The 25,471-nt window shown below is 32.4% G+C and overlaps 2 protein-coding genes across 2 annotated transcripts; both read left to right on the forward strand.

Annotated features, from left to right (window-relative positions):
* The first annotated feature begins 8,749 nt into the window (after nucleotides 1-8,749).
* On the forward strand, nucleotides 8,750-11,920 carry LOC122597451 (root phototropism protein 3-like). Its single transcript, XM_043770043.1, has 4 exons — nucleotides 8,750-8,862; nucleotides 8,947-9,016; nucleotides 9,549-10,772; nucleotides 11,202-11,920. The coding sequence occupies exons 1-4, from the start codon at nucleotides 8,750-8,752 to the stop codon at nucleotides 11,742-11,744; spliced, it is 1,950 nt and encodes a 649-aa protein (XP_043625978.1). The 3' UTR covers nucleotides 11,745-11,920.
* A 4,828-nt stretch (nucleotides 11,921-16,748) lies between these two features.
* LOC122597452 (collagen alpha-1(IX) chain-like) lies at nucleotides 16,749-24,359 on the forward strand. The gene is made up of 2 exons (XM_043770044.1): nucleotides 16,749-17,202; nucleotides 24,037-24,359. Exons 1-2 carry the CDS (start codon nucleotides 16,749-16,751, stop codon nucleotides 24,357-24,359), a joined length of 777 nt encoding a protein of 258 aa, XP_043625979.1.
* The last annotated feature ends 1,112 nt before the right edge of the window (nucleotides 24,360-25,471 follow it).

The raw sequence follows: 25,471 nt of genomic DNA on the forward strand, positions 1-25,471 counted from the left end.
ATATAACTTATGTTTGAGAATGAGGCGACCTTGGGGCGACTTCATTTTGGTTACAAACTATTACATGACCTCCCTAACGACCATGTTGGGTCCCGAAAGTCTTTCAAAGCCATAAACTAAAGCTAAAACCTAGTTAGAGAATCGTCTTTGGTGAATAATGCATGTCTTGTATACATTACTAGGTTGTGGACGCGTGGAGCACTATAATCACCTATAATCTCATCTTAATTCGATATTAGCCTCTTTTGCCAATCAAGGTGAGTTCGTATCTCCCTACTCTATTGAGATTCGGGCTGAAAAGTGTACATTGTGTGTTTATTTGTTTGAATTAGTTGTTTGTTGATTGAATGATGATTGATGGATGAATTATTGAAATTTTTTGTGTATGTTGGTATTGAGAAAGGCTATATTTAGGTTAGATGTACATACATGGAAGTCGACTTCGCTTTCAAAAGGTTTGAGATGTGGAGAGTTAGCCGTTGGTACACCCTGTATACAAACATCGAGGACTCTTTGAAAGCAAGCCCTCTCAAGTGTATGTATGTATAGTTTGATCATATTGTTGGTTATTGGATGTTGGATTGATGGATTGTTGGGCTTGCATTGTGTTGGTTGCTTTGAAATGATTTGGTTGTCTGTTGAGACAAATGTGTTTATCCAGGTATAGACGTATACACTGGTGTTGGTCATCCGGGTTATAGATGTATATTCGCCGACGTTTTTGAGATGCCACAATGGTCATGGTGATGACCTGTGAGTATCGTTGCATAGATGGCATGATGGCCCTACATATTATATGTATTTTGGTTTGGCATGCATATCATTCACATCATGGCATTGACATTGCATTGATTGTTCTTATACGTTTGTTATATAGTGATGCATTGGTTGGATGACGTGTAAGACTACTTGTATGTGATAATTGTTCTTGTTTTTATGATATGTGGTTATGGTCGGTGGTTCATCTTGGGCCACCACTACGAACTCACCAACCTCGTGTTGACTTGTAGAACACTTTTCAGGTAATCAGGTGGTTCAAGGATGTGATGCATGATCTGGTGTAGCTTTTGGTTTCGGGCATGGACTTTATGGATCAAGGATTCATTCGCCCACTTTTGGATTAATGCTTAGGATCGATAGCCATCTCTAGAATTCTCTTTTGTAAACTTTGATGGTCAATTGCTCCTTGTGCATTGTTTGAATATTTGACTTGTTGTGGATTCACCGAATTCATTAATGTCATTTAGTTGCCTACGATAATCCCTCCTTTTGCTATATGATTTCCGTAATATTTCGAGCCCTAGCTCGGGGTGTTACAAAAAATGTCATAAACAACCTGTGTATTTGACACAAACATAAATATAGTATTTATTTAAGACAAACTTAACTTCATTTAATAAATCAAAACTTTTGATTTTTTAAATTTTAATTTCCTATCAATTTATATATACAATTTAGCTTGGGATAGTGATCATGGACATTTGCATAAATGAAACATGTTACGATTCTTTTTTTAAATATGCTATATCAACGTGTGAAGTAATTTTTTTTCAACTTTAAATTTCAAATTCTTGAAAGCTCATTCAATAATATTTTTCATTCTTTAATATTTTTAAATTATAATTTAAAAGCATCAAATCCATTTCTTTGTGATCCCTAGCCATAATCTTTATTCTTTTTGATTTCCTACTAATGTCACAGGTTCGTTTGTCTTCAACTTTTTTTTTGGTATATTTTTTTTTTCCTTTCTACTTTTTAAGTATAAATTGCTGTGCATAATTTATGTGAATTTCAATATAAATAATTATTTTTATTAGTTAGTATTTAATTTTTTTTACCATTTGACCAATATATGTATACAGATAAATTAAAATTAATTGAAAATAATAAAACAAGGGTAATGGTAGGAACCGTAGCTCCGGTACCACAATTGGATACCCATCGACCCATCCCATATGAGCCATATGATGCCGGTAAAATACATTCATCCTAATCCCCATATGATCTGGGCACCCCAAAGGATTGAATCCACGTCTTTAAACTTCACATATGGGTCTAGGCTTCATTGATAACGGATAACTTAAAAGAATTATTTTTTGTTCTCAGCGGGGATCGAACCTGAGACCTTAAGGTCATCAAGTATTTACCTTACTACTACGCTAATTCCTTATTGGTTAATTGAAAATAATAGTAACAATACATGAACATACATTTAAGAAATAGCTATTTTGAAAAGTATTTCATATGTTAACTTTTTATATATGATATAATAATAAGTAAAAAAAATATTGTACCCCTTAGATCATTTTGATGATTTCATAAACCTTTTTAATAATTTTATTCCAAAATAAGTATTTATTAATTATTTAATCATTAATAGTTAAATAATTATTTTTAATGAACTGTGTATTAGTTTATTTGTAGATACATTTATTTAATTTTTAGTATCGCAGTATATTATGTATGGAAGAAAATCGAATTTTACTATCCATTCATGGTTACATACTTATATTTTTTAAATTAAAGAGTGAACTCATATAAATTACAAAGACTAATGTTGTAATTTTTCAATAATAAAATTATAAATAACATCATTATTTTAATCTAAAATGTTGTGATTAGAAAGTTAAAATTCATCTATTGATTCTTATTTCTCTAGCTTGATGAATTTACAAAGAGTAATTCTAGGTTTTGCAAATTTTTACCAATGTTTTAAAATACGGGGATTTTAGTCGTACCGTTGTGGTATTCGGTACCAATCTTACCAGCAATGTTAAATTTAATTTATTTATTTTTTATAAAAAGGCTACGAAAGTTGTTACAATTCAACGAAATTAGTTAAAATACATTACAGTCCATTCAAAAATAATATTCAAATAAGTATTTCATAATAAAACTTTAAGTTTTAAAGTTTACAAACAACAAAAAATAAAATTAAAGTATCAAGAAAAATGTCAAAAATGAAAAAATAAAAACATGAAAAATCGGTTTTACAATTCGACAGTGCCGAAGAATACCAGCGGTAATGAACAATGTAAATACTGAACATAATACCGTGCTGTAAGTTATTTTTATCAATAAATTAATTATTTTTTTCGGTATTTTTATAAGCCATAAATTATTTTTATTAATTAATTAATGAAAGAAAGTTTTATGAAAGAAGCATCATACGTAGTATGAATAAAAATAGCTTATTTAATAATATTTGATTAATATAATATTATGTATTATTTAAGGAAATATAACTTATAATAGATTGTATGGGAAAAAATATAAAGATACGCATAGATTTATGTATTTATGATACATGATTCATAAAAGGAGTTTTACGTGTACATCTATCTATTTACGGTATGATTATTACTCCATAATAATTATTTACGGTATATGATTTAAGGGGGTTTTTTGTCTAATCATATAAAGTATAAGTATTAATGTTGTCATTTAATAAAGATGAAATAATTAAATTTGATCCAATGGTTCTAAATTAAAGATGAAATTCATCTAACGGTTCCTATTTGTTTATCAATGAATTTAGGACCTTGTTATATATATATATATTGGTAGATAATTAATGAAAATACAATGCTATATCGTTGCTCAATTTAGAATTTTTTTTATCAACAAAAATACCATTTACTACAAAGATAATAATCACCTCAATAAAGTTACAAAAATAAATATCAAAATCAAAAGTAGACGTGACATCATTATCGGTAAATAATTAATTAAAGCCGGCATAGATGGATAAAGATTCTCCTAAGTTGTTTCAAATAATTAGTTAAGTTGAGACAACTTCTATTATTAAATTATATTTAAAGGTAGAAATTCAAACTATGGTTAATGTTATGTCAAGTTATCAACCAAGTTATTATAGCTTGAGAGAATCTTAATAAAAAAGATAATCATGTGTCGAGTAATTATAAAACTGTTGTAAAACTATAAAGAAGAAACAATAAAGAAGACAAGAGAAAATAGAAAGAATGGAGAATTCTATTATTCATCTCGCTCATATTTATAATACAATATTGGCTTGTTCTCCAAGCAATAAATCTCAAAATCTAGTACAATATCTCTCTAATTAATCTATTAAGGAATATGGACATCCATTCCATATTTATCTATAATACTCCCCCTTGGATATCCATTAACGGAAGACATTATCAAATCTTTAACTTTCTATTAACTTTAACATCAATGTGAAATGTCGTATAACACAAAAATTATAGTATCCCAGTTATACTACGAGTATATACTTGAAGACTTGATGTCACATACTAATTAAACTTGACATTCTTCAATATCTTTAATTTATACCAAGACATAATTAAATAAATAATGTCATTGTAGAGCAAGTTATTGTACATTATTGAAATAAATAAGCCAAACCGATCCTTACTTTGATAAAAACATATAACACATGTATTTACATACATCTTTTATGAAATTGAAATAAATATTTCTAAGACTACTTCATCCAAGCCCATAAACATCTAAGTCAAATTATCAAGAAAAGTGATCGACGATTTCATATAGGCACATGTATTTTGATTTCTAATATTTGAATGATCAACTAAATCAGACCATAAAACCATAATCATTATCGAAGATTTTATCTAGCAAGCCAAACATAATTGATTAAGATACACAAAATCTCTTTTATTCAAAAGGATAATTACCATAAAACATACGAGTATAACCTTCTAGCAAATCCTAACAAGTATATATTCACATTATAAGCAAAAATAAATACCCGTATAAAACATGTTACCAAACGCATATGAGATATACATATTGAAAATAGAAATCTAGATATGTATAAAAAAAAATCCACTATAGCATAAATTTAACCATATTTGATTATGCATTTATGTTTATGTGAAACGATTTTCTAAATTTGATTTCAGAAATTATCATCTAATCAAAATATACTCAAATAAAGTACTCCGATCCATGAACTATGATCCAGTATGTGTAATCAAATTTAATACGAATTGAAAATCAATTTAGTTACTTTTCTAATTCTGCTTCAAGTATTCCTCATATATTCGTTTAATAATGTATCAAGTTTTAAAGTTTGTAGTTTCGAACTAACTAATGTTTAATGGTCGAATATTAGTTTATCAAACATGCATGTTGATAATGGTAATTTTTTCCCCTAAATAAATAATTAGTTAGTTGGTGCTTTGGTGGTAATTAATCAACAAATTATTGGTAGATATACATATAAACCAAAGTAATATATAAAAATTCGAGAATCAACTTCATTAGATTGAATAACAGATCCTACCTCAAAATTAAATTCTGGAATTTTCGATGGCTTTTATCATCAACATATATTATCCTTAATACGTATATAATGCATGCATTCTCATTAGATTAATTAATATTATGCACATATAATATATAGTTAAAAAGTTAATAATTAATATATATTTGATCATATGCACATAAAGCTATCAGATATCATTAGATTAATTAATATTATGCATGTGATCAATAGTTAAAAAGATTATTTATGTAATTAAAAGTTCAAGTTGAGAGCAAGTGGATTTACCATATACGTGTGATGAACCGATCAATTTCAAATGGACGGCAAGCATTTTTTTTTTTCTCAATTCCTGGAACCACGTGTTAACCCTCGATCGGCCGTAACTCAAATTTTGTAGAGGCTCGTGCTGATAACGTGTTGTAAAACTATAAAGTAAGTAACTGTTCAGTGCCGCCTTCCGCGGGTTTTGAGCCCCAATACCTTGACGGTGTATGGGGGAAGTTAAGATGTAGACAGACCTTACCTCTACCTAAGTAGAGAGACTGCTTCCAGTTTCTACCTAAATGGTAGAAAAAGGCCCTCCAACCTTTGCATGGGATGAGGATCGAACCCATGACCTCTGTTTCCAGAGGCAATGGTGTTTACCACTGATCCAACCATGCTGCTTTTGTTGTAAAACTATAAAGAAGAAACAATAAAGAAGACAAGAGAAAATAGAGAGAATGGAGAGTTCTATTATTCATCTCATACAGAGGCTCATATTTATAATACAATATTGGCTTGTTCTTCAAGCAATAAATCTCATAATCTAGTACAATATTTCTCTAATTAATCTATTAAGGAATATAGACATTCATTCCATATTTATCTATAATAAAAACTTCAAATAAAGAGATGATATAAGTACCTCGGTTTTTTATTAAGTTAACAAACATACACGCAACGCAATACAAATTTTACAACAAACTGTACAAAGGAATAATATGTAAATTTGATAGTTTAATAAAAACTCATGATACTAATATCATTTCCCTTTTAACATAATTTCCAAAACTCAATTAGGCACATGAGACAATTTTACAAACTACATATATGTAATCTTCTCTAAAAAGTCTAAAAATGACATTTGAGTTGCAAATTTAAATATTATATACAATTTATATATGTTTATATATACATATTTGGGTTACAATGTAAAAAAAAAAGAAGCAATCGTAACTGTATGTGATTTTTATATCAAATTACAATTTTTCAAGCAACTTACTAAATATGATGTTACCTCGACCACGTTGTTATGTCCTTTTTGTAAGGTGTATGATGAATTCAATGACCACTTTTCACGAGCGGTTCATTAGCTATGGATGTTTGGAGCATGGTGGGTGTTGATGGTGCAGAATAAACCAAATATACACCTTGCAAGTTCGTGATCTACATATCTTACATAAGATGTTCCCTGACGACAAAAATTGGAGAAAATCATAAATGCAAGTATTCAAGTTACTACATTTATGGAAGAAACACAATGAATTTGTAAGCAAAGGTACTTTTTTCTTTCCCTATCTCATCTTTGAAGAAATCAGATCAATCTCCTTTTTATGGATCTCTAATACGGCTAACTTGGTGACGAGTGATTGAGTTAAGTGGTGAAAATAGTTTGTTGTAATTGTGAACTTTGTTTTGTAAGTTTCTGCTAGTACCTTATTTTTATGTAAAATGATAATTCACCTTTGCCGTTCATAGAAAAAAAAAGCTATTTAGTTAAGAATGCATTAAAAATGAGTTTAAATAAGTAAATATTTGAAAATATATTAGATAAAGAAAATATATTGAACTTTTTTTTAATTAAAAAGTGCAAATTACTTGTGAATGCCGACTGTCGAGAGATCTAACTTGTATTAATCGAGTTCTTTGCTAAAGAGCTTATCCGCAAAATAGATATCTAATATAAACTACTCAATGACAAACTTTAACACCCAAAGATCTTGGAAAAAAAACTCGCTTAAACCCATATATATAAAATTAAATACTTGTGGTTACCTACAATATACTTTAGGTGAGACTCAAAATCTAAGATTCTTATAAGTAAAAATGCATCTTTGTTATTAGATTATTTGTAATGGTTAGAGAAGTAGTTTGAATTGAATACGCATCCCTGATCCCACCTTGAAATTAACAGCCTTAATCTTAATCTTCTTAATAGAATATCTTAAATGGACAATTAATATGTAGTGTGATTTAGTGATGTACCATTGCTTATGAAATTTAAACAAACAATATCTTTCAAGTAACAATGCAAGAAGATAAGTTCGACAAACATTTGTTCAGTAATTGGCCCAAAGTCTTATCTCAAAAACAATCTGTGCCCAAAAGGCACTACAAACCAGCGAAATTCCCTTTTTCACTTTCTCGCAACCTTTTTCAAGAGTCATGCACCTCGTGTGTATGTTCTCTAAAATACTCGTACATTGATGTTTATTATAAAGGAGGTGATATTTGTACCATTAATTTTGATGAAGGTATCACAATTGTGTATTATCGGTTTGTACTTTTAGTTATATAATATATATATTATGGTACATTAATTAAAGATAGTGGTATGAATAATAAACATAAACATATATATCGCAATAAAAGAATGCAAATATTAGGTATCACTGTTAGGTTTTTTTTAAAAAAAACCATGTTAGTTTCCATATCATTAAATCCACATACCTAACTATATATGCTATACTATAATTAAAAGAGCAGGTTGATAGTACATTTAACACCCTTTAAAAGATCTTTTCAAGCCAAAGACTATGCTTATTACTCTAAAACTCTCCTTTTTTATATTCTTTTTATTTGTTTATAATCATTATCAAAAATTATCGAATGTCGCCAACAAAAAAAATTACGTGGTACCATCGGTACCATAACTTATTTTAAATTTTGTTTGCTTATGCGGAATAACTTTTAAAGATAATTACATAAACAGCCCATGTGTTTTTACTTTTTACGAAATGGGCCCGTGAGCCCGTCATCTAAAATAGCTACTCCGTAAAGAGTAAAGTAGTTACAAGATTTACATATACATATTTAATATTTTAACTCTACAAGCTCTCAAGCATGAGTCAACTTTGCTGCCACCCCTACAACACATCAACATAATTATACACAAACCATCAACTAAATGACACATCATTTAACTTCTATAATATTCAAAAAGTAACCATGTAAATATACATTTGATAATGCCATCATCTTAACATGTTACACCCCATTGAAATCTAATCATTAAAACACGTATAAATATGCATAAATAATAAAAAGAAATCCATTTGGTCTCTCCAAAAACAGCATACTTTCTTGAAATTGCATATATATCTCACATTTGTGATATGAGTTCATGTAACATTTTCCATTTTTAAATATCTCTCTTTCCCCTGTTCTCCCACCATCATTTGCTTCTAAAGCTTTTTTTTTTCAGTACTTTTCATCATGTTGGATTCTGAATCTGAATCAAATGTTGCAAGAAACTATAACAATGGAGTCCTTAATACTAGTGATCAAGGTGTTCAAAGTGACAAGTTTGAACAAAGAGGTCAATCTTGGTAAGCATCCACACTAGTCAATATTTTTGTATAAATTTGTCAACTCAACTCTCAAGTTTCTGATTAGTTATGTGCTATAAACAGGTATGTTGTAACTGATATCCCAAGTGATTTGATAGTTCAAGTTGGTGAAATTAGCTTCCATTTACACAAGGTATCGACTTTACAATTTGGATTAAAAACATTCTTATTATCACTATCTATCTTAAGGGGTTAGGGGATGAAAATGTATAAAACCATACATAAATGTCTATAATAGGTATCCAAGTATGATCTTGTTAAGTTAACCAAGAGTGACCTCTTACCCAAATAAGCATAATCGTTTGTTGTATACTTGTATGTATTCAACTTTCAAAATTTTAACGCTTGTATCTGACCAATCAACAACTTGCAAACTCACAACTTGGACCGTATATGGATGACACATATACCTGGGTATATAACAATATTAAAAGCTTGAAAGTTAAATGCATGTGATGATCAACAGATTATAGTCAGATACATATTTATAAACATTTGTATATAATTTGATACATTTTAGTGCCATAGCTAGGTCCATAACCCCTTATGTAATATAACCAAAACTATTATTTTGCCCATTACGATATAACTTACTTTTGTTTGTATAAGACTAATAATTAGCTCTACTTTTCTCTTTTGTTTGTGTTTTGATTAAAATTACAAAGTTTCCCCTGCTTTCTAAAAGTGGGAAAATGAACAGAATTATATATGAATCAAGAGAAAAAGACTTGAAAAGGGTATTCCTAGATGATTTACCGGGTGGGTCTGAAGCTTTTGGACTAGTTGCAAGATTCTGCTACGGAATCGACATTGACTTGACTGCCAATGTGATTTCTGGCCTCCGGTGTGCTGCTGAATACCTCGAGATGACAGAGGATTTCGAAGAAGGAAACTTGATTTTCAAAACAGAAGCTTTTCTAAACTATGTAGTTTTATCTTCATGGAAAGATTCAATAATGGTGCTCAAAAGTTGCGAAAAGTTGTCTCCATGGGTTGAAAATCTTCAAATTGTTAGAAGGTGTAGTGAATCGGTTGCATGGAAGGCCTGCACCGACCCCACTGGAGTTCGTTGGAAGTGCAGTGAAAACCAGAAAGAGTCGAGCCCAAATAAGACCTCGGTGTTTTCTAAATGGTGGTGTGAAGACATTTCTGTTCTTAGAATCGATCATTTTGTTCGTGTGATTAGTGCAGTTAAAGTAAAAGGTATGAAACATGAGCTGATGGGAGCTGCAATCATGCATTATGCTACGAAATATCTTCCAGGAATGATCGAGGAGAGTTCTTCTGGTTCGGTTGAAGAGGTTGCTAATAAATGGAATGGTGGGCTGCAAATGATCATAGCAGTGAATAAAGGTAACCATTGTTCGAGCCCAAAAGGGCAACGTCAACGAACAATTATCGAGAGCCTGATAAGCATAATTCCACCACAAAAGGATAGTGTTTCGTGCAGCTTTCTTCTCCGGTTATTGAGAATTGCAAACATGGTTAACGTATCACCAGCTTTGGTTACTGAACTCGAGAAACGGGTTGGGATGCAGCTTGAACAAGCTACATTGGTTGATCTTTTGATCCCTTCTTATAACAGAAGTGAAACTATGTATGATGTTGATCTTGTTCAACGAATTGTGGAGCATTTTTTGATTCATGAACAGATGGAAATCTCGAGTCCTGGAAAGGAATCAATGGTCAAGAATGATGAAGAGACTCAAAGGGGTAATGAATCGAGTAAGAAACTGACAGTTGCGAAACTCGTGGATAGTTATCTTGCTGAAGTTTCACGTGACAAAAACCTTTCTTTAACAAAGTTTAAGGTCTTGGCAGAGGCATTGCCAGAATCGACAAGAAGTTGCGAGGATGGCATATATCGTGCCATTGATTCTTATTTAAAGGTACCTTACAGAGTTAGCAACATGAACCATGAGATGGGTTGGATAATATGTCAAAATGGGTAAAATTTGGTACATATCAGAATGAAAATATGTCATTGTCAAATAGTACTACTTTTATTGAGTTTTTCTTTTAAATAGCAGAAGTAAGGTTTTTGGTGAATTTGGACCCTTATAACCCGTTTAACTAATTTGACCCGACTAACCAACACCACATGTGCTTTGGTTTCTTTTCGCCTAACTTACCATAAGAGATCATATACAGCGGCCCATTCATAAGGAATGAGTCGTGGTTTCCATGTCTTCTTTTCCTTGTTCAACAATGTAAAAAACACTAGAGTTGGGTGTTAAAAGTAAACTTGAGTAATATTTAAGTATTTAATTAACAGATATAATTGTTGTGTATTATCTTGAAATGTGTACAATTTGCAGGCTCATCCTATGCTCTTGGAACATGAAAGAAGGAGGCTATGTCGAGTCATGGACTGCCAAAAGCTCTCCATGGATGCGTGCACACATGCTGCCCAAAACGAAAGGCTTCCTGTTAGAACCGTAGTGCAAGTCATACTCTCTGAGCAAATAAAGCTGAACAATATGTTAGCCAACGTTTCCTTCAAAGAATCCGCTGATCCACAACACCAACCCATTATTCAAAACAGAAAAACATCACTAGAAGAAGCACCACAATCGTTTCAAGCCGGATGGGCAACTGCTAAAAAGGACATTGACACACTCAAATTTGATCTAGAAACCGTGAAAACAAAGTACTTAGAGCTTCAACATGATGTGGAGGTTTTGCAGAGGCAAAATGAAAAGGTAATTAAGATAAAACACCAATCTGCATGGTCGAGTGGATGGAAGAAGCTAAGTAGGATGACCAAGATTACAACTATTGAGAATGGGGAAACTGGATCGCAAAGTAACACAGAACCGGCCGTTAAAACACCAAGAAGGTGGAGGAATTCGGTCTCATGAAAATCAACTCGATATGGTATTTTTCGTCCCAAAACACTTTTCTAAGTTTGTTAGACTGTACCTCTTTTATTAAGTCACTGAAATAGTTAAAGTTGGTAAAAGTTTTGTGTTCTCATTATAATATATATTTCATCTTCAGTAATTTTAGAAGGAAATAAACACAACTGTTTTTTTTATTTCACTTGTACATACCAAAGAGTGTGGAAGTAACAAAAGTAGAATAGTGCAAAGTTCAGACGATCCGTTAGGCTAATTGAATTTGCAGCATAAAAGGATTTACGTAACACATGTAATAAATGTGTCGTACTAGCCAGTGGCCCGAGCCGAGCCTAGCCAAAACTAAAGTGCAAAGTGCCCTGTATTACTCTTCATCGCCTTCAGCCAGGCCCGAACCTATGCGGCTATGCATCGTATCCTTCTGCCTGTCATTAGGTGTGAGTGTTTTCACTAAAACTCCCCTTATAAATTAAATTAAGTCTGTTAATCTACCAATGTGTGACCCCATATTTCATTAAATAATAACACAACTCGTTATTAGCTCCGTTTTGGACACTATTTAGAATCTAGACGAACACGACCGTCTAAAAGATAAATACACTACTAACAAATAGCCTTTTGCTAAAGGCAACCCTAACCCTTAGAGTTGCCGTTATGGTGCATTAAACAGTTGTATAATTACCACAAAATTCAGGAGTGAACTTTTGATATTTAAGGTACAAATCTTTTATTCTAATATGTTTAGCACTTTCCTTTATTTATTAGGGATAACTGCAGAAAATAGAAAGCACCTTTCGACCAATTCATGAAAATAACAGTGACCTTTAAAAGTTTTACTTTTTAGAAATGAACTTTCATTTATTTCCGAAAATAGTAACATTTGACACGTGTACATTATGACATGGACATTTTTCGATTAGGTGACATTTTTTACTTTCTATTTTCTAGAGTTTTGTGAATTGGTCACTTTTCTATTTTCTGGAGTTTCGTGAATTGGTCACTGCTATGTAACTTTTATTAGCCGTGTCATTTCCCCCAAAAAATGACATGGCTCTGTTTCAGTTTCGGTTCTAGCAAGGTATTTATTCTCGTCATTTTCTCCTGAACTTAAATTTTGATTTTATAGATTTTCGTTGAGTCTCTTCCTATTTCAAGCATTGAAAAGCTGAAAAGTTGTGTATGAAGATCTTAAAGAAGACATAGATCTGGTTCTACTTCATCTATCTCGAGATTAAAAATCTTTGAAATTAGATGTCAAAACGTCATCGTTTTAGCCAGAGGAAGATCCTGAGGATGTTCAAGGTGAGACGAGAGTTTCATAGGCCGGATCTGGACCGTTTAAGAATAGTTCGTCGATAGATGACTAGATCCAAATAACGCAGGTCCAGTGGTTAGCTCGAACTTGAACAGACGGCTAACGACTTCTAAAATTAGTTGAAAAAATCGAGAAGAAACCACCTCCAACATTGTTGTCGTCATGTTGGAGTAATCTGACAATAAATGAGTTTATTACTAGAAATTAAAACTTTTAAAGGTCATTGCTATTTTCGTAAATTGGTCGAAATGTCCTTTCTATTTTCTGTAGTTATAACGTATGCCACGTAATCGAAAAATGTCCATGTCATCATGTACGTGTGTCAAATGTTACTATTTTCGGGAATAAATGAAAGTTCATTTCTAAAAAGTAAAATTTTAAAGGTCACTGCTATTTTCGTGAATTGATCTAAAGGTGCTTTTTATTTTCTGCAGTTATCCATATTTATTATTTGTGTCCAAACTAGTGATCAGTCACATTTTCCACTACTAACTTTCCAACGCTCTGTAGTTACAAATTAGAGCTCCGTTCTTTTTTACTCAATAGACTTAATAATTGAGAACTTAATGTATTCAGTTAAATTTCATGTTTTTTTTTTACTTAATAAACAAAAATAACCGTCAATTACCTATTTTTTACTTAATATATTCAAACATTATTTATACATTCAGCACTTAATAACTAAAAAAACAAAACTCTTATAAAATCCAATCCAAAGAAACCTAACCAAGGAACTTGATGAGATCAAAATACATGTGCTATATATCCGCTGGCTTAACCAACCTAAATGTCTTGACCCAACAAATGCAATTATGCATGAAGCAACAAATGGCATCATGTGTTCTCATGTGATCTGGTATTCCAAATTAAGTACTCTTGTATCCTAAGAATCACATAACATCATAATATGATATATGATCAACCCGTAATTCTATTTCCAAAACTTCAATACTGCACAAATTACTGTAATATATACGAGATAGTGACCGCGCGTTGCGGCAGCGGAAGAGATGAAGGGCGGTGGTGGAGATTGAGGGAGGTAGTGGAGAAGGAGGGCGACGACGGAGGTGATAGAAGGTCGATGAAAGTGTGTTATGATTAGAGAGATTGAGGGAAATGAGGGTATATAAAGGTTTTATGTTTATATAGGGGTATTATGGGAATACTGAAAAAGGTGATTAATTTCCAAAAATAAAAAGCCAATATTGTATGCTTTATAGAGGTTTATAGATTATAGACTAGCAATTGAGATGGCAATATAATTTCAAACTAATATTGAATTAAACATCATATCCTAGAAGCGATTAATTAGTGGGAATATATCAAGTGTTAATATTTCTATCAATCAAAGTAAATTCTCAATCTTTTATGTTCATGATATTGGTATAAAAAGGGAAATTTGGGTATGGAAATTTATTATGATAAGATGATTAAAATTGATATGACAAAGTAAATCAATTTTTGATTTAATTGAAACTATGAAATAGACTAGGATTAATAAGCTTTCTGGTGAGAAATTTAGGGTTGCTGCTTATGATTTAAAGGTTGACTTTTAAGAGTCAATATGAGACTTTATGAAATACAGTACATATAAGAATGACGTTGAACTTTTAATTTAGTGAACTTTTGATATTAATGTTGATTTTAAATGTGTTTAGTTGTCGAAATTAATTTATAGTGTGCGAGAATGTTGTAAGCTGTTTGTGGAAATTAGGGGGAAAAAATTGAGACGACATGGCAATATCAGAACCTATTCAGCCTGGGATTCTAGCGTGTGTACCCTGATCTGACCCGGCCCAATATCAATACTTATAAGTGATTAATTTTGAATCGGTATTCCTCCTCTGTAAGCATAATTTTCCACACTAATATCTATTAATTTTGTGTATATATATAATATGGGAGAAAAGAATATGAGGCTGTTAGGCACCTAAGTTGGGTGAAAACTCCTCAAGTTCCTTTTTTTGTGAAGGGTTTTTCATCCAAGTTGGGTGCATAACAGCCTCATACTCACTTTTCTCATATATATATTTTAAAGGGGACAATCAAATAAGAACAGTCTTAAAATAAGAACACGGTGAGAACACTTAAAAACTACATTTTGATGCATTAAAAGTCCATAAAACTAGCATAATGTATAACTAATTATCATTATTTAAGTGTTTAACAGCACATTGGTCCGTCAAAATCCAGAAAATCATGTTTTTTGTTTTGTGCATCCATCTTGGATGCATATTCATCAAAATGATGCATCCAACAAAAAACGTGATTTTTTCAATTTTGACGGATCAATGTACGTGTTGTTAAACACTTAGATGCACAAAACAAAAAACATGATTTTCTGGATTTTGACGGACCAATGTGTTGTTAAACACTTAAATAATGATAATTAGTTAACATTATGATAGTTTTATGGACTTTTAATGCTTCAATATGATGTTTTTAAGTGTTCTCACCGTTCTTATTTTAAGAGTGTTCTCACCGGAGTGTTACCCTATATATATATATATATTCCACAACTTGCACATTCATTTCTCAAAGAATCAAGAGCAAGTAGTATCCTTTATCAAATTAAACAAGTTTTGTTAATTATTCTTGAGAAATAACTATCGTTATCGGGTCGGGTTTTATATATAATTTTATCTCCAATGGAGTCCCTGATAAGGTTACCTGATGGGTATTGGGTCGTGTTTGGGCGGTATTCGTAATCAGGTTTGGGGGAGGGTTTGAACACTTTCCTTGCCGAATAGTGGCAAGTGGTAATCCTGTCGATCGTAGTATGTAGTTTTGATATGACCTATAATGTATGACGATCTTCCGTATCACTAAACTTGTCCACTTTTAAGCTTTCAAAGTCAAACTTTATGAACTTTGACCATAAATAATTTTATTTGTGTTATATAATAGTCGATAAAAATTATACCAATGAAACACACATCTAAAATACAATCAATTCATATAACTTTTATCAAATATTATATAACACAAACAAAAGTATATATGGACACAATTCGTAAAGTTTGACTTTGAAAATTTAAAAATGGACCAGTTTAACGGGACGAAAGGAGTACATTTACAAAATTGGTTACAACTTAAAATGAAATTGAAAAGAATGGCCATAATTTGGCAGATCGATCAAACTAATTAATTTATATTGGTTAAACACATATCAACTTATGGTGATTTAGTTCGCTTTTCGTCATAAGTTATAAATAGAATAGCCATAATCTTACTCTTCCGTTTCTTAATTTCCTGGACGGCAATTTGATCAAGCTGATGATTGAAAATGTACAAGTGCATGTTGTTTGATAATTCAAGTGTAACATTTTTCATTTGTCTGAGTTAACTGTTAAAGGCCGAAAAGAGTAGACACACACATTGAATTGAATCAAACTATAAACACATGTTTAGAAAGATAAAAAATACACGAAAAAATAAATAAATTCAAGATGCGTAGTAGTAATAAACAATTATTCGATCAAATTAAACTAATAACAAATTATATATAGATAACTTAACCACTCAACATTACATAATAAATTCATATATATATATATTAATATATTATGAAAAATGCATGACCACATATAGGCTAGCTTCAAGGATCGACGGTTTTTGCCACCGGGGGACTAAATATTCTGGCGAAAGGCGGGATAGAGGGGAGACCGGGCGTAGGAAAAGGGAGATTTGGAATGATAGGAGTAGTAGTAAATGGAGGCAATGGTGGGAATGTGGGTAGTGTGGGGTTTGGTAGAGTTGTTGGAATTGGGAATGTAGGAAGGCCAGGGGCTCCCGGAATACCGGGGATTGTAGGGAGGCCAGGGGCTCCGGGAAGACCAGGGATTGTAGGAAGGCCAGGGGCTCCGGGAAGACCGGGGATTGTAGGAAGGCCAGGGGCTCCGGGAAGACCGGGGATTGTAGGAAGGCCAGGGGCTCCAGGAAGACCGGGGATTGTAGGAAGGCCAGGGGTTCCGGGAAGACCTGGGAATGTAGGAAGGCCAGGGGTTTGTGGGATTGTAGGAAATGGGAAAGTCGGTGTGGAACCAGGGATAGTCAAGAGGCGACGGGCCATTGGGGTTTGGAGGTTGCCGGAGATGATTAAAGTGGCTAAGAGAGAAAAGATGATGAGGGTGGTGGAAGCCATTTGTGATTTTTTTGGAAGAAATTAAGAATAGATGAGAAGAGATGTTAGATAAAATAATGTTTTAGCTTAGGGTTGTGGTTTATATAGAGGATAGTAATAGACTACGTATTTTGGAGGGGGGATTCAATAATAAATTCATTCAAATTCAAATGAGTAATAAAATAGGCAATAATTTCACGTGGATATGTATGAAATGATGGATATATATTTAGAATCTTCGTCACAATTTTCCGTTGTGTTACATAGCTAGGCTTATCATTATCATTATGCCGAACCAATATCTTTGACAGTAGTACTGTGATTAGTATGTGTATATTTTCCAAAAAAGTTTAATTTAATTTTGCGTGTCTTAATTTTGGATATCAATTGACCATTTTTTAATAGGGAAATGCTAAATATAGCCCTAAGGGCTGTATTTGACGTGCATAAAAAAACTTGTACCTTCTATATTAAAAGTTTGCTCTCTGATTTTCATGATAAATGTACAAATAATTTATGCACCTTAAACATAACCCTAAGAGTTGTATTTAGCAAACCTCTTTTTAATAAATAGCTTCAGATATTGTTCACTGAAAATCATTTTGTTGAGTGACCTATATAATTTTATAAAATTCCTTCAAATTGGCCGATGCCAGTAGATTTATGACCGTATGTTTTCATACGTAAATAATGAATTATTGTAAGTCAACATAAGAACATTTCGTTTGGTGTCTTTAATTATATACTTTCTAGATTAAAAGATCATTTAAATAAAAAGTGAACTTTAATAGTTGGAATTTGGAAGTTGGAAGAACTTGACTTGCCAACGAAATTGGTAGTCTCAATTCAATATTCATTGACATTTCATGTAATGTAGCATGGCGTAGTAGCTACCAATAACATATTTTATCCATATATAGCTAATGCAGCTTAAACTCAAAGTCTTTGAAAAAGAACAAACATTTAGTTCTTTTATTTTTATAATTATTATAATTATAATATGTTGTTAGGGAAACTTCCATATTACTATATTAGGAAACAATTTATAGGATTCTACTCTTGAATCATGCTCCTCTATTTGGTCCATATAGAAATGACTCAATCAATTGATTGTATAAAATCAATTATAGCCCTAATTACTTACCTGTAAATCCTCTCATCCTATTTATATGTTTGTTATCCTAATGCAAATCACATTGTTTAATCGCAATAAACGAATCTCGTATATATCCTTTCTAAATGTAACTACTTAACTTTTATCTGTGCTATAGATCGAAGGTATTAATGTAGTTGTTATGTTATTTTCATAAGAAAGGAGTTGAAATGTTATTAATCGTCAAAGATTGTGGACTAGGAGGAGAGCTGCAGCCACTCATATGTACAGGCGTACAGCCCGTATATAGAAAATGATTACATGGGTGTCTATATTTTATTTTCATTACAAGTCATTTTATTATTATCTTAAAATAAAGTCCATTTCTAAGTACTTACAATTTATCTATATACTATATTCTAAAACAAATTACCTTGTTCAAACATTTTAAATTTCAACACTTCATCACAACCAAATTACATCAATAACGTGCATTACTCGTTATCGTCGCCACTGACACCAATCTCCGCCACCACCACCACCTACACCAATCTTCGCCGCCACCACCTTCGTCGCCGCCACCACCACCACTGTCGTTCGCCACCACCACCACTCGCCATCACCACTTGTCACTGCAACCACCGCCACCGCCATTACATCACCACCATCGCCGCCAACTCCACGGGTACCATTTTTGTTAATTTAAAGTCATCGTTACTCAAAACTATGCATGCCCTTAATTCGCCTATAAAATAAAGGGCTCTGCAATTTATTATTTTCATATTAATTATTCATAGTTCCAAATAAGTTTTAACTTGAAATATATATTAATCTAACAAGTGAAAAGATACATCTATAGTAAAAGTAGAAGGCACATGTTTATATCTAGTTTACAATTAAACCATGAAGAAATTTAATATTTGTGAATGATATCAGACTACATGTGCTAAAGGTAGAAAATGCTACCTTGTGGGTTTAAAGCTTCATAATTTATCAAATGAGCATCAACGTGGTTATAAAAATTCAAGAAGTGCATGTTCAAACCAAGATTGATTTTTTGTGTTTTCTATCAGTTTACAGGTAAAAAGTTTGTATAAAGTAATAATTTATACATTCATAATTGCATATCTTTTTCGGCTAAAAGTTTTATCTAATAATAATTGGATGTCAAAGAATCTTTAATGCTACTATCAAAATCAAACATTGATAACGCATTGTGTCATTGTGTGTACTGTGTACAGAGGGCAGAGGCTAATTTCGAACCATGTTAGGAATGGGCTTGTTTCTCTAACGGCCGAGGAAAATATCCAGTAGGAGCCCATCATATAGTTGCTAATCAGCCCATCAATGGGTCTAAATCTTCTAATCTGTCCATCAAGGGCAATCCAGACTTCTAAATGTTTTAAAGCCTTAAACTAAATAATTTAAATATCATTAAAATATAGCAGTAGTATATCTTTTGTCTATAAATCTTAGAAATGACTGATAATACAAACGTCTTTTTTTAGAAAAAGAATAAGTTTTTAATAAATTTATGTTTTTATAATAAAAATAAGTCAGCTATAACGTTATCACATTAATACTCCGTATGTTTTAAAAGAAGGGAGGGAAGAGTATTTGTAAGAAGATTTAAAATCGACTCTTCTCATCTAATGTTTATCTTATGATTTCTACTAACAAATCAATGGAAGAAATAATAGACAATACAATCAAAAAACTCACCATCCCTAGTCTTTGTAGGCTCGAAGATGCAATAGTTAACGATATAAATCAATAGTTCATACTTCATAGTTCATAGTTGAATTACTGAATTGCTAAGGTGAATTTTTATCTATCTCTATACCCCTTATTATACAAACTGAGAATTTTTAATTCAACATTTTTTTTCTACCCAAAATACCTTTGTACACAAACAAAACCATGCACGCTCCTCATTTCCCCTTTTCTTCTCATCTGCCCACTCGGAACACGCACACAAACACACATACCTCACCATAACCACCCACCGTTGTCAATCACAGCAGTCCATTACCATCACAACCATAAATCCTCAAACCGTCACCATTTAGCCACTGCAATGCGCGAGCATCCTTCTAGCCTTGTTAATAATGAATGATTTTTAAATTGTCTATTGTATGTAAGGCTTTCTTAATAATAAAACAATGTCTACTAGTATAAAAAATGGCAGGCTTCTATTATAAAACTACACTAGCATAATTTACTACACGATGTCTAGTAAAATAATTTGCATAAAATATATCAAAAACTAAAGAATAAATTACACTTTTCGTCCTTAAAGTTGACACGTTTTTCACTTTTTGTCCCTTAAGTGAAAAAATTACAATTTTGACCTTAAAGTTGGCAGATTTTTTCAATCATCGTCCCTTGCCAAACGTCGTTAAGTTTCAGCCGTTAAGTCGGACACGTGCAAAACACGTGAGGGACTGAAACTGCAAAACATGACAAGTTCAGGGACGAAAACTGAAATTTACTTTTCTGTTATCATCATCTTCATCTTCTCCGGCTGACTTTCGTCGAAAGATTCGCCGGAAAACTTAAAATGTCGATATGTCACTCGTTTCTTCGAATTAGACCACGAAACCACCACCAAACTTCTCAAAATTAATTTCTGCATGAATCCTAACTAAAAAAAAATTTTAAAATGTCGATATTTCATGAAATGTAATTGAAAAGCATCGTAAATGAAATTGTAACCAAGACCCAGTTAACCAAAATATATAACAAGAGCTATAATCAACCAAATGACGAACTGTAAATTGCTTTGAACTTGTATTACATAAACTAAGAATCAGGTGACGATGATCGGAATTTTTGATCTGAAATATTTGAGTTGCAGGGACTTGTCAGGCCTCCTGGTCCTTTCGTCCCTCTTTGCTCCCTATTTATATATATTTCTAATTTTTCGATCTTATGTCTTTGCCTCATTGACAAAAACCGAACCCACATGAACGTCTCTCCCCATTTTGTACTTTTCTTTTTGGTGCAGACCTTATGGAATAATAAATGAGGCACACCATTGGTGTCTTAGTGACGAGCATGTACACCTAATCCAACATGGACTTATTTGCGAAAACAGAAATATTGCATTATTGGAACAAGCTAAATCGTACAGAAATATTGCTCAAAATCCATGTTAAGGGTATTTTGAGTTTTCCGGCAAGTGTTGAATATGAAATCTTTTGGTTAAGATTCGTGCGGAAATTAATTTTGAGAAGTTTGGTGGTGGTTTCGTAGTCTAATTCGAAGAAACGAGTGAGATATCGGCATTTTAAGTTTTCCGGCGAATTTTCCGACGAAAGTCAGTCGGAGAAGATGAAGATGATGACAACTAAAAAGTAAATTTCAGTTTTCGTCCCTGAACATGTCATTTTTTGCAGTTTTAGTCCCTCACGTGTGTTGCACGTGTCCGACATAACGGCCAAAACTTAACGACGTTTGGCGAGGGACGATGATTGAAAAAATCTGCCAACTTTAAGGTCAAAATTGTAATTTTTCACTTAAGGGACAAAAAGTGAAAAACGTGTCAACTTCAGGAACGAAAAGTGTAATTTACTCAAAACTAAATAAATTTAAGTCAATTATTTTACACATATTTAAAGCTATATACTCATATTATATAATCAATGAAGTTTACAATAATATCACGTTCAGATTATGGCAAATGATATGCACAACAAGTTTGTGAAAGTAAAAAAAAAGATAGTTTTGTCTCCTAAGATTTATTAAATATACACTTTGTTTTAACCGGTAACAGTCTACGATTTGCACACTTATGTTAGATTTAAGCTAGACAATAAAGTAAAGAACAAGAACAATGACAAGTTCAAATGCAAAAGATCTAAGCAAGTTTAATCATATATATCATTGATTAAACGATCAATACATGATCGATAATACAACTTGACTTACAAGAATACAAATGAACTAATAATTGCTAAGTCTAGACCAACTAAAAACTTAAACAATTACAAGACATAAAGTGACACACACTTTGTGGTGACCAACACACTTTCTCAATGGTGCGGTTGTGTTGCCTTTTATAGAGGGGGAATTAAGGCAATACAGCCTTACAATATAGTGAAAGAATAGTGGTTGTCGACGTTCCATTGGCTCAAAGTACTTGCATGCAGAAGCCTTTGTCTTCTTTACCAAAACAGGTATGAAAGAGAAAAACCTTGTTTTGGTCCCAACTGTTCCTTTTCCTTACAAGGTAAAATACAGTTGGATGAACCAACATGTGACTTTTGTCTTCATCTTGTTTGAAATCTTCCCGCCTTGACTTACAAATTGGAAAGCAAAGCACCCGCTGAAGAGAGTCACTGGACTCGCTGATGACTCGCTGACGACACACGTCAGTGACCAAGTCTGGTCACCGAATCCTTGACTGAACAACCGGATCCGCGCTAGAGAGCCCTCACCCTCAATACCTAATAGAAGGAGAAACTCCCAAGTAAATCGTCCGAAAGCACGACATTTAATTGGGATAAAACTCTGCCCCATCCGCAGGACTCAAACCTGCTTCACTGGAGGATTTTTTTGTGAATTTTTTTCAAATGTCCTTCCCATGTCTCAAACTCGAGACATCTAGCATGTAAAGCTGTTGTTTAACTACCGAGCTATAATGGGAAGTAGGGAAGGATTAGTAAAGCTTTGACTAACTATCACGTAAAAAGATGACATCATTATCATCAAAGGTCAAACAATATTCATGATAAAATCTCATAAATTTTTTAACGGGTTTGAATAAAGACGACGTTAGATTGTAAATCGAATGGTTACATACGCTGTGTAATGACATACGAGTTTGTCTAATCAATGTAAGAAACTAAATAGTTTGTTAAAAAATGTAAAGATTTATTTATTTGGGTCAATCAATTAATAATAAAAGGTTTTATGTTTTTATTTTGTACAGACAGTGTAAGGTCTTTACATATCTTATACCGTTTGAATAAAATACATAGTTTCTTACGTTGATAAGATAATTTCATTGGTCACTATATAACATAAACATCTGGTCATAGCTTGTGATACTCTGATACCCTTATTTCATTTAAATATGTAGATATATATATATATATATATAGATTGGTTGACTAAACCAAAAGAGTGAAATTCAATCATAATTTTAACAGACCGGGGTACATGGAAAAAAGGTAAATTGGTAAAAACTCTGGTCTCATGTATCATATTGGTACCTTGAGCTTACATTGTATAAAACTTATGACCGATTCCTCATCATACTCACACATAAATCACGAGTAGATATATAATTTCTCCACTTACATTTGATAAGTTTTAAATCTATGGCATACAACTTTTAATATGTAGGCCAAAATGGTGACGATATGATACTACTAGGATTTCACCCCATTGGTAAACCCAGGGTAAATAATCTAACCATGAATATATATATATATATATATATGTAAAACTAAAACTCTTATAAGAAATGTGCATTTTACGAACTATAGGTTTATAAAACACAGAGAACATTACATTTAAGAAACCAACAACCAGCTACGTACACATAATACATTAACATATAATCAGCTTATATTAGCTTGGATCTGCAGCCACAAACCTAGATAATAAGCTGTATTACTTTATCTTGTAATTAACTAAGAGTCTAATACAATAGATTACATTTATAATATAGTAATAACATGATCATCAGTTGATAGCGTACAAATGCAGGCTACCAACAAATTAGCTAGCTAGCTTCATGGACTAGTGGTTCCTACAGCGGGAGGAGTGAAGATCCCGGGGAACGATGGAGGACTAGTACTGCCAGTTGGAAGAGGGAAGTTGGGAAGTGATGGGATTCCTCCTCCTGTTGATGGAGTAAAAGGAGGGAGTGTTGGAAGTGATGTTGATGGCGTTGCTGGGAATGTTGTAGGGATCCCAGTTGGCACACCGGGGAAGCCTGGAACGGTTAAGAGACTACGGCCCATGGTGGCTTGGAGGTTGCTTATGAAAACGAGAGTAACAAAGAGAGAGAGCATTATGAGCTTTGTGGAAGCCATTTACTTGGTGTGTGTTTGTTTTGATTTGGAGTTGAAGTATTGAGTGAAAAAGGGATGTTTAGAGGGTAGTTATATATAGAGAGAGAGGTGGATGGTGTATAGTTAATTGGGACTAATACTAAGGTTGGGTCAATAATTTTCACATGCTTTAATTAAGGTCATGCAAATTATTTGGTTTAAAACCAAATGATCAAAAAATTAATGATCAATAATTCATACCCATACCTGAAAAATACATTGATCTTAATTAGGAGTGACTTTGTTAAGAAAAAAGTTTCACCTTTGAACTTGGCTTATTACCGTATGTTTCATTGTATTAGGAAAGTTGTATGAGATCATTTTTATAGGGTGGGCCAATGCTCTTTTTATAATGCTAATATATATATGTTCCTAATCAATGTGATTAACTAAATTATGATTTGACAATTTGGAAGCCCTATACATTTCATATCTCGATTAATTAACCAAACCATAAACTAAGTTGAAATGAAGGTTATAAGGTATATATGCAATGTGTCAATACAGATCATGTACTTTATTGAAAAGTTTCAAAAGTATTTCATGAATATTAAAATTAAAATACATTTAAAGGTGAGTAAGAAAAAAAAAGGTTTAAAAGTATTTACATTTTATATGGTTGGAAGTTGAGTTGCCTTAACGGTACAAATTAATTGGGACACAATAATTATTTCAGTACCTCTTTATGAATTGTAAAGGATTATTATACAACGTCATTTGTACATTGTAAATCGCAATGCAATGAGTTAAAGCCAAAAATAAACAAAATAGACCGGTACGAAGCCGTTTCTAACCGTATCCGTCCTTTTTTATATTGTAACTTCAGTTCCCTTTTTGTAATACCAACAAAATGAAGATCGGTCATAAATTTGTGAGAAATTGATTACAATTTTTCTTTTATTTTTCAACTAGCACGACCGCGTTATATAGCGGTGTTTGTGCCTGCGATTAAGGCTGACAAAACAGGTCACACGAAACTTGTTAAGACACGAACCTGTTAAGGTCAAACACGAACAAGACCTGTTAACTAATCGTGTCATTTTTTTCCAACACGAACACGACACGAAAATTAACAGGTGCACCTATTAAGACCTGTTAAGGAACCTGTTAACATGTATATTATAGAATTTTTGACTA

Source organism: Erigeron canadensis, chromosome 4 (genome assembly GCF_010389155.1).
Source record: "Erigeron canadensis isolate Cc75 chromosome 4, C_canadensis_v1, whole genome shotgun sequence".
Taxonomy (NCBI): Eukaryota; Viridiplantae; Streptophyta; class Magnoliopsida; order Asterales; family Asteraceae; genus Erigeron; species Erigeron canadensis.

What these genes read in the sequence shown, in the direction of transcription:
- LOC122597451 (XM_043770043.1), top strand. Translation starts at nt 8,750, where the DNA reads ATGTTGGATTCTGAATCTGAATCAAATGTTGCAAGAAACTATAACAAT. An exon ending in TTAGCTTCCATTTACACAAG is followed by an intron (nt 9,017 to 9,548) that starts GTATCGACTTTA and finishes AAAATTACAAAG; the next exon opens with TTTCCCCTGCTTTCTAAAAG. An exon ending in CCATTGATTCTTATTTAAAG is followed by an intron (nt 10,773 to 11,201) that starts GTACCTTACAGA and finishes TACAATTTGCAG; the next exon opens with GCTCATCCTATGCTCTTGGA.
- LOC122597452 (XM_043770044.1), top strand. Translation starts at nt 16,749, where the DNA reads ATGATAGGAGTAGTAGTAAATGGAGGCAATGGTGGGAATGTGGGTAGT. An exon ending in GAGGGTGGTGGAAGCCATTT is followed by an intron (nt 17,203 to 24,036) that starts GTGATTTTTTTG and finishes TGGTTCCTACAG; the next exon opens with CGGGAGGAGTGAAGATCCCG.